The sequence below is a fragment of the Vigna radiata genome, chromosome 6, assembly GCF_000741045.1.
Source record: "Vigna radiata var. radiata cultivar VC1973A chromosome 6, Vradiata_ver6, whole genome shotgun sequence".
Lineage (NCBI taxonomy): Eukaryota > Viridiplantae > Streptophyta > Magnoliopsida > Fabales > Fabaceae > Vigna > Vigna radiata.
The window spans coordinates 4770240-4780836 of record NC_028356.1 but is presented as its reverse complement, the minus strand read 5'-3'; the positions used below and the strand labels follow the sequence as shown (position 1 = coordinate 4780836).

At 31.6% G+C, this 10597-nt stretch overlaps 1 protein-coding gene across 1 annotated transcript; it reads right to left on the bottom strand.

Moving 5' to 3' along the window:
• Positions 1-3807: 3807 nt before the first annotated feature.
• LOC106763970 (PRA1 family protein B3) lies at positions 3808-5015 on the bottom strand. Its single transcript, XM_014648158.2, has one exon. It carries the CDS (start codon positions 4855-4857, stop codon positions 4210-4212), a length of 648 nt encoding a protein of 215 aa, XP_014503644.1. The 5' UTR covers positions 4858-5015; the 3' UTR covers positions 3808-4209.
• Positions 5016-10597: the final 5582 nt, after the last annotated feature.

Here is a 10597-nt window from a genome sequence, read left to right as displayed (position 1 = left end):
TTTTATTTAAATTTAATAAATATTTAATTTAATTTAATATTTTAATATAATTTATTATATTTTGAATATATTAAATCAAATTGATTATTATTATTATTTTATTTTAAATTTTTTAAAATAACCATTATTATAATATAAACAATATTTTAATAATTATTAAAATATAAAATTATATTAAATAATATTTGTATTTTAAATTAAATTAGATTATTATTATTAAGGTGGTGCAAAATGTTTTTAATAAGAAAGAGAAAAAAATGAAAAAGGTACAGAATGCTTTTAATAAGAAAGAGAAAAAAATGAAAAGGGTGCAGATTGAGATGTCAGAAGGTTAAAAGTGGAATTTTTGGAGGTGCAGGATGATCGTTGGAGGTGTAGGATGAAACACCCTAATTCTTATTGAAAAAGCCCACAGGACCAAAAATCCCTAAAGCCCTCTAGCCCATGAACTTTTCTTTTTACCATGAAAAAATATAATAATAAAAATAAAAACAAAAGATTGTGAATTTTATAACAACAAACTCAAACCTAACTTAAACTATATAACAGTACTTACTACCATTACTATTTAAATTGCAAAAATGTAGATGTAGAAACTGTATAATATAATTAATTAATTTAATAATTAAAAGTGATGAGAATAATTGTAGATAACTTCTCTTTCCTTTGAACCTCTTCACAATTCAAACATCCTGAACCCCAATTTTTCTTTTCTTTTTTCCGAAACTCATTTTCTTTATACATCTTTACTTTTTCTTATATTATTTTAAGTTTAAGTACACATTGCACAGTTAATGAAAATATACTTTTTCTAAGTTTATGATTATTTGATGTTACACAATAGAAATTAAATTAAGGCTACGTTTATCAAAAAGTTTTTATGGTGTCAATTAATTATTTTTCTATCTCACCTTTTTATCATATTTGTTTGGGTTGAAATATATGCTCACCTTTACTGATGGAATAGTTATTTCATAAATTAGAAATGTTCATGTGCTTTTTCTTTTAATTTCATGCACTTGACTTTGATTAAATATCTCTTATTCAACACTCTTTTTGTTTCGTTAAAAATTTTAAAAATAAAATATTACATTTAAAAGTACTGCATTTATATACAATGATATTTCTAAATATAATATAAATGCCAGTATTGTAATAAACTTTATAATTGGTTTTAGACATGAGCAAATTATAGGTGCATGTATGATAACATATATGTTGAATTATAGTTGTTTCTCATTTGTAAATATAAAATATATTTTGAGTTTTTTCTTTTCAAATGCAAATATTAAAATATAACTTCTGTAGCTGAGAATATATTTTTTTGTCATTTCCTAAAAATTATTTTGAAAAGAGAGAGAGATTTGAAGTTTTGGAGTGGGGTTAAAATTTAATTAAAGTTTTAGAGTGGAACTAAACCCACTTTAACCCTGACCCTAACCCACTTGAAAAGGTTTTGGAAGTTAGAACTTTTTTCTTAAAACAAGACTTTTTCAATAGTGGGTTGGAGCTGGCCTGGGACCATGGATTAAATTAACACCTCTGGTTAAGACTATACTTACGGATGAAAATTAAGAAATATTCTTTTACTCTCATTTTGTGTCACTTTTCGAATACTTCTGTTTTATGTTATTGTTAACATAAATTCTCCACGGATTATTCACCTTTTCGTCAATACATTTATACCTTTATGGAATACAGATGTCTTATTGTTTTACTATATAAATTGAAGTAACTATTATTTTAAACGATAAATAAAATAAATTGGAGGAGTAAATTACGACCCTGTAAAGATACAATCTTTTAACTCAAACCACTAGTTGGGTTAAATTCACTTGCAAGTAATAAAACTGAATCTATTGTTTCTGAGAACAAAATAGTAGAGAATTATATCAAAGTTTTAAAATGGCATGTATAAAGTAAAATATTAAGAATATATAAATGCTTGATTTGAATTGTAGTATACGGTAAGCTCAATCTATTAATAAATCAGAGATTAACACACCCTAGATATCTCATTTCAAAGACGTCACTGCAATGGACCTACATTATTTGTATGGGTATGGCCTCGCAACACCGTATTACACGAAAGACTAGTAAAAACTGCTCCACAAGTATTCTTGTTCTTATATCTAGAAAGGCTTCATAATAATTAGGATGGCTCATTTATACTAAGTAATGAAGAGATATAAATTAGGAACAAAAATATAATCTGAAAATATTCTAACTTCCAACAACAAGCAAACACTCTTACTTCGTAATCTAAGATTATAAAATCTGAAAATGCCCAACAACCTGGTCTCCCATTATACCATAACATGAAATGGGTGAGAATTTGGAAGAACCAGGGTACAATCGCACTCAACAAAATCACAATCCCATGATTTAATTACACTATTGGGTACGGGTATAAACACAGAATCATTACAGTTTTGTTGATATAGTTGTAAAAAGACGTGGATAGAGTTCATCGGTACTCTTATCAATATGATAACTAAAGTTTAACTTCGATACCAATGTCAATTTTCATCATTCAGATTATCAAAATAAAATTCATTATATAAACTTTTGTTACCATACACTATCCAAAAAAATTCTTATAGATGGGTCAATACACTAAAATTGAAATTTTTTAAAAATCATAATCATTTATTCACTCTTATCGTTTCTCATTTATTCTACTTATTTCTTCCACATTACTCTCCTTTATTTACCTGAGGGCATACGAAATAAAGAAGGGAGTATACGAAGACTAGAAAAGATTCTTGTGATCCTATGAGAGTGCATCTTGAAAAGCATCCACCCTTGTTAACCATGTTATTATCTACATCTTATCTTCTGCATCATATGTTTGAACCATCTTCTCTTATCTTATGTGACCACAAAGGCATCCCCAATGCACATGAAAGGATGCTAAATTTAGAACTAAGGTCTTATAAACATAACTTTTATCGGATATAACAATGTTCTTCAAGTAAACATTGGGTATTACCAATAAAATGCGCTAACCAAAAAACAAAACCAATAACATGCAATATTTCAATATCAAAACTATATTCAGAAACACAATTAAATTAATTTTATAGTACAACTAAAAAGTAATAAAATTATGAGCTTTTACAATCCTTATCATTGAAAGAAAAGTCATAGATATATAAATAATGGTTTAAAAGTGACGTGACATAATGAGATCTAATCTAAGACCTCTGTTGCACTGAAGGTGCTCTAAACTCCCAGTGACCAAGTCAACTTATCTTTCTTATAGCTTGTTACAAAATTTAATGAAAAAATTATATATTAGAGACGGGTCCCTACACTGATTTCAACTTAAAAATAACACTAAAAACTGTTTGTCCCGTTGAACATCAAAAGAAAATTAACCCGAGCTGAACAAACACAAAATACACTGAATTAGTCAACATAAAAAAAAAAAAAAAAAAAGCTTCTTTTGAAAATTGTTATTTAAAGTTGTCACATTCAGATTAAAAAAACAAAACTTCTGATGTATCATTTCTCTCATTTATAATTTGAGTATTGCAAATGTTGCTGTTTTTTCTATAAGAATAAGATTTATAAGTCTTCAAATTTTAAGATAACACATGAATGAAAATAATTGTTTTTAAAGTGATAGATAAAATAATAGACAACGTAACCATCTAAAAAAACCAACAAAATTCTTCCTACAATCCAACAAAAATATCAAAATTTCTTCCTACAACTGACAACCCCATCTTTCTGAACACAATTCCCCAAAGTATTAAACTAAGCGTCATACAATTTTTCCAGAAACTTCTGAGTATTATGAACTTTTTCAGCAAGTACAAGAACTCCATATATCACTACAGTTCACAACAGAACAAAAGCACATTTTACAGTAATCTCATTCTCTAACTCTCTAGTCCAATTTCAACAATTGAAACGTATCATTTCGACAACAGAAGAATAATGACATACAAATCTATTATATATGACAAACAGTTTCAGAAGCAAAATCAGTAACTAAGCTGCATTAGTTGAGATTTGATAGCTCAACAATCTCTCGGCGAAAAACAAAAAAGGACAGAAGAACTAACCCCTAAGCAATTCGCTTTGGATCTTAAAAGCCAAAGAATATCTCGTAACAATTTCAATTCAACATAATACAACAAAAAGGGCCTAACCAACCTGACAAGGATCCACCGGACACACCGACCTTCCAGATCCCGCCGTTTACACGCGCGCGACGGCCGGAGCGGCAGCAGAAGCGGCGGCGCCACCGAGGAACGAGAGGAATCCCGTACTGTTAGACTCCTGATCGTCGAGAAACAGATCCTCGGGAACGCGAAACGCGCCGTGCGCGCACACTAATGCCAATCCAACCATCAGAGCGGAGATCAACAAGGATCCAACGCTAGTGAGGAAAATTACGAACACGGTGAGCACCACCAACATCCCCAGCGTTTCCCGATCGGCGAAGGTGCGTCCGAACAGAACGAGAGGCTGATCGGAGGGGCGGAAGAGGTAGAGGAATGACCATGATGCAAGTAGGCCAAAGAGGACGAGGAGCGAGAACGGATGCGTGATGAGCGACACCGCTAGCGCGAACGCGATTAGGGTTACGTAATTGACGCGGAAGTAGGAGAAGTTCTTGCGAATCCGAGAGTAGGCTTCGGCGAGGGTGTCAGGTCGGGACATGGAGCTACGGTCGACCATCTCCGACCAAGGTCGCCGCTGCGAGAAGGCCTGGCGGAGAGAAGAGGACATTCGCGAGATGAAGGCGCGGAAGGCCGGCGTTGCTATCGGAGGCTGAGACTGCGATGCGGCGCCGACGGAGGCATTGGATTGGGAGGAAATTGGAAGTGTCGGTGGAGTGGCCATGGTGGCGCGTGAATCTCCAATTGCCGCGCGTGACTATGGAAGAACCGATAGAGCGAGCGAGGCGCAATGGAGACTCTGGTTGGTTGGGGCTCTGGGTTTGGGAACAAATACGTGTTTCTATGTGAATGTGATTTACTTTGTCCAAACATAACCTCCCTAACGTGGGATGGGCATGGGCCCAATCTATTTGCAGGAAACGTTACCCAAAAATAAGCCAAAATATGTGAAAATGGATTCAATAATAACAAAAATAACGTCGGATATGTATAATTATAAACAAACAATAATATTTATTTTATTCAATTAATTATCCTAGTAATACTATCTTTTATTTAATGATAAGATCCATTTTTGTTGATTTTTATGAGAGGACACTTCTAATGGAAGTGTTTATTTTTCTTGAATAAATTCAATCACTTCCTGTGATAATCGTTTTTAATTTTAAAATAAACATCTGTCGTCTTTTTTCAGAAAATAATAAGCATATCTTTTATAATGTTTAAATCTCTATTAAATAATACTTAATTTTTTTTATATTTTTATAGAACATATTTACATTTATTTACAAAAAAAAATCATTTTCGTAAAAATATTTTTAATTTTTACAATTTTTTATTTGGATTTAATTAATATAATATTTTGAAATAAAATAAGAAAAGAGACGCCTACCTTATTAATGATAAATATATAATTATCATTTATTAAAAGTGCAAGTAAGATAAATATTATTTAAAAATTAGAAAAATGTGAATGTGTTTTTATTAAAAAAAACAAGAAAAATATACATGTATGAATGGCTAAATGGGATGTCAGTATTATTTAGAAGAACCTCAAAGGTATTTGTTCAAATATTTTCCAAAACTCCGTTGATTCGGACGAAAATCACAAAATCTTTCTCCAATAGATAATTTTGAAATTGGGAATGCATTCCATTTTGAATTCAGAAAAACTTTAAACCTTTAAAGAAATTACGAGTGTGTTAATTTGCATTGGATAATGTAATATTTAAATAAAAAAATAATGTATATTAAGAATGTTAAAAATTTTCTAAATTAATATTGATGAATAATTACAATAGTTACTATTATATAATTATCCAATAATAAAAAACTAATATTATGAATAACAAGAATCAAGATCATAATTTATATGATATTTCATAAGATATTTGATTTTATGTAACTTTTTTCAAACTGGTGGGAATATATTCATGTCAAGTTTTTTTTTAATAAGTTTAATAATTTTTATGAGTGTGATATTTAGTCAAATAGTTTATAATTTAATCAGTAAGAACATATGTCACAATTACTTCATTTTGAAAGATTTGATTATTTATGTACTACGTATCTATCTTAATGTGTTTAAGTCATTCGTACATGACTAGATTGTATGCAATTGACTTGTCACTTAGGTTATCACACCACAAAATTGGTATTATGAGCATTGGTAGTTTTAGTTCTGTCAGTAGTTATCTAATCCAAGTTACTTTTGTTGCAAGATCAGTCAACACTCTATATTTTGATTTTGTGCTTAATCGTTACACTACCTTTTGTTTTCTTGAGAACCAAGAAACTAGAGTTTCTCCAAGAAATAGATTGTCCTGCCATGGACTTTTTGTCATCAATACTAGTTGTCCAGTCTGCATCAGAATACCCCATCATGTCAAGATCATTTGAGGATTTTATGAGTAAGCATAGGTTCATTGTGCCTTAGAGATATCTTAGTATTCTTTTTGTTCCTTGCCAATGATCCATGGTAGATGTGCTCATGTATTGACCGAGTTTGTTAACAACAAAGGCAACGTTTGGCCTTGTGTTAGTCAAATATTGCAATGCACCTATGGCTTGTCTGTACAAAGTAGCATTGGTCATTGGTTCCCCTTTTGTAGTGAATTGTCTACCAGTCATCATTGGTGTTGGACAAGTTGAAATTGTCTCCATGTTGAACTTCTTTAGTATATTTTTTTATGTACTTTGTTTGCCTTAGGTACATTCCACTATCATTTATGTGCATTTCAATACTAAGAAAGTAGTGTATATGTCTTAAGTTTTTCATTAAGAAAGCAACATTAAGTTGATTAATGAATGCTTCTAAGAAGTGGTGATTGCTCCCTCTTACAATAATGTCATCAACATAAATGAGAAGGAAAGTGATAAGATTCGTACCTCTAAGAATGAATAGAGATGAATCACCTTTAGTGCTTTGAAACTCCAATTTAGAATAATGTCTCTTAGTCTATCAAATCAAGTCCTTGGTGTCTGTTTTAAACCATATATGACCTTCGACAATTTGCATATGTAATTTGATTTGGTTGAGTTTATGTATCCTTTAAATTGATGTATAAATATTGTTTTCTTCATATTTTCATTTAGTAAAGCATTGTTTATGTCAAGTTGTTTAACATCCTAATTGAAATGTATTGCAATGGCTAATATACCACAGAACCGAAAGTTTCATCGAATTTTATGCTTGTTATTTGCTGAAAACCTTTTGCAACAAATCTTGCTCTTCTTCTTTCAATTGAACCATATGCTAACTTGGTTTTGAAGATCAATTTTGAGTCCATGATGTTTTCTTGACCCTTGAATGGTACTAATGTTCAAGTTTGGTTAGACATTAGAGCCTTGAATTTTGAAAGGCAACATACGAAAATTTTCAAATTGGCAAGCTTCACATAATGTGAATAACTTACTAGATGATGTTTTCGCATTCCTTCAAGACTTTTTCCAGAACTTTATTGTTAGGATGTCCAAGTTTTCTGTGCCAATTATTTTTTTAAGAGATGTGTAGACGTAAGAGTCTTTATTGTCACATAGTTGATATAAGTCATTTCTAAGTTTCCCTTTTAGAAGTGCCTTCCTTGTTAACTTGTCCTTCAGAAAGCAACAATTTTTATCAAACTCAACAAGTATATTGTTGTTAGCAATCTACTTTGAAATACTCAATAAATTTTTGGTGATATTTAGAACATAAAGTACATCATGCAAATATAGACTAATCAATTTGGTTTATCCTGAAGCCATTACTTCAGTTTTTCACCATTACCAAAGAGTAAAGAATTCGTATCATTATTTTCACCAAGTTCCTAAATTTTGTCACTTTGGTGAGACACATGGTTGTCAACTCCATTATCAATGTACCATTCATAGTCTTAACCTTGATAAGGTGAAGTTATGAATGCATTATGTGTTCCTTGTTTTTCACTTTCAAGACAGTGAGTTTTTCTTTTATAGGACTTACTAAATTGATAATAACATTATACATCAGTATGGTCAATCCTTCTATTAGACATGTTGATTTTGACATCCTACCTTTTTCTCTGCTACTTCAACCTCCTCTCGTGTCTTTGAAATTAGAACGTCTCCAATTACCTTAAAATCTAAATTTGTTGAAATTATTGAGTTGATATAATGTGCTGAAATTAATTTTAAAAGATTAACTAGATTTAATTAAGATTATATAAAAATATTTAAAATTTATACTAATAATTTATTTTTAGCTAACCATTATATTGCTTACAAATATTTAATTTTACGTATAGATACTTACAGATATTTAATTTTACGCATAAATATATACATAGACATGCATAAAAAGAATATATAATAACATTAAAATTTGATATTTATAGAGATAAAATTAATATAAAAAAACTAAATCTAGTTAAAAGTGAAAATATTTATATATGAACTAATTTTAAGAAATGATTAATCAATATCTAATTTATTAAGAGGGTCTAACTCCAAGATCTTAAGTCTTGTGTAAGTTTCTATTTAAAAAAAAAGGTGTTTTGCAATAGTTTCACATGAAAAAGTTAGGTAAACAAACTCTGACTATTTTTACGTTCTGTTCTCGTTAAAGTGAACATTTAATGTAAATCTTCCCATGTTTTTCTTATTTATGAGACTATGGTCAGTAGCATTTAATAAAAAAACAGACCTTCATAGGCTAGTTTATTTAAGAAAAATATTTTTTTTATATATTTAACTTTTTTACATTTATTTTATATATTTTTTTTATTTTTTTATTTTTTTAAAAGTATAAAATTTTATATTTTTATGATTATTTTATTTTTATATTTTTGTGTTAAATAAATATAAAAGTGTACCCTACATAGTCGGTCGGAGAGGGCCCGGCCCGGCAAGCGGCCAAGACCCACGAATCCACGATGACAAGAGGCCGACAAAACGACCAAAGGGATAACCAGAACGGGCGGTAAGCCTCACCCTGGGAGAACACCACGCTCGAGTTCGGTCTCGGCGGTCGGGATAACCTCTGTTTGGAAGAAAAACTTTGAAGAATTCTCATCAAGCCCCGCCAACGCATGACTGATAGTCATGGCCGGCAGATCGGCCCATAAGAGTGTCCGCATGACTGATAGTCATGGCCGGGCACAAACGGCCATCATGAACCTCACTTTGTCGTCGCGAAACGTGTATGACCCAGACGACGAACCTCACTCTGTCATGGCGTCCGCATGACTGTCAATAATCAGAGCCGGACACAAACCGGCCCAAAAGAGACTTCGAAGAATTCACATGGAGTTCTTCACCGCAAAGGTAGTCCGGCACCCTCCACGCTCACCACGCCATTAAGACGATCAACGTCAAATCTTTTCTTGTTACACCATATGGACGGCCGTCAAAGGTCCGATCGTCGACGCTCACAAACCAAAGTGTCATAAGCAACTCCGGATTAAGGTAAGACTAGATTAGCCTCAATAGGCCTGCAATTGGGCCCTGATTAAGTTCACACTAATCATTGGCCCACAGGAAAAACTATAAATAAGAGTCAAAGGTAAGAGGTAGGGGGACACATTTAATGCACATTTATTTCACTCTCTCTCTATCACTACGTTTAAATTGAACATTGACTTGAGCGTCGGAGTGCCTTTAGCAGGTACCCGGCCGGATTCTACAGGAGGATAGAGGACGACAAGCGGACATCCGAAGGACCCAGACGGACGATCAGTAGAGGAGGCGACGTGGATTGACCCAGACCCGTAAAACAGAAACAAAAAGTAATACCATTATTTATCATTTTTTGTTGATTGCTATGTTCTAACCAAACGGATAAACTTATTTGAGAATATAAAATTCTTGTCAAGTTGACGAGACAAAGAAACTAATCATAGCAAAGATTGATGATGAATTTTAAGGCTGAAATTGGTCAAAGCCGAGCATCTAAACAACTAGATGTAGCCGGTAACGTAACAACAGGACTTCTTTGTATATACTGACTGAAAATTATACATTTAACAGACCAAATCTTTACTTTTTAGAAAAGCTAAACTCAACATCAGCTTTTAATTTAAGAATAAAAAAGAATTTAAACTATTTTTTATCTTTCAACTTCTTAAATCATGGACTTTATAAGATGGAGATGGAATCTTCAACTTCTGTTTTCTTCACTATGCTTGTAAATAGACGAATGACTGTTACAAAAAAAATTAATCAAGGTCACTATGCTTGGGCCTCCGCGTGAGGGCCACAAACAATCCAGTCACGGACACAAACAATCCTTAAATGATAGGCCGTACTCAATTGATCTGCCGATAATAAATTATTTTTTACTTTTCTTTTCTTGCATTCTTTTTTTGTTCTTATAATTATTAAAGAAAATGTTTGTATATGTAGGCATTGGGTTCTGCCACTCCGAGTTAGTTCTACGCCGAAAACCAATTGGTTTAAAATAATAAATAAAGTTAAACAAATTTAATAAAAAGAACTAAAATTAGAAT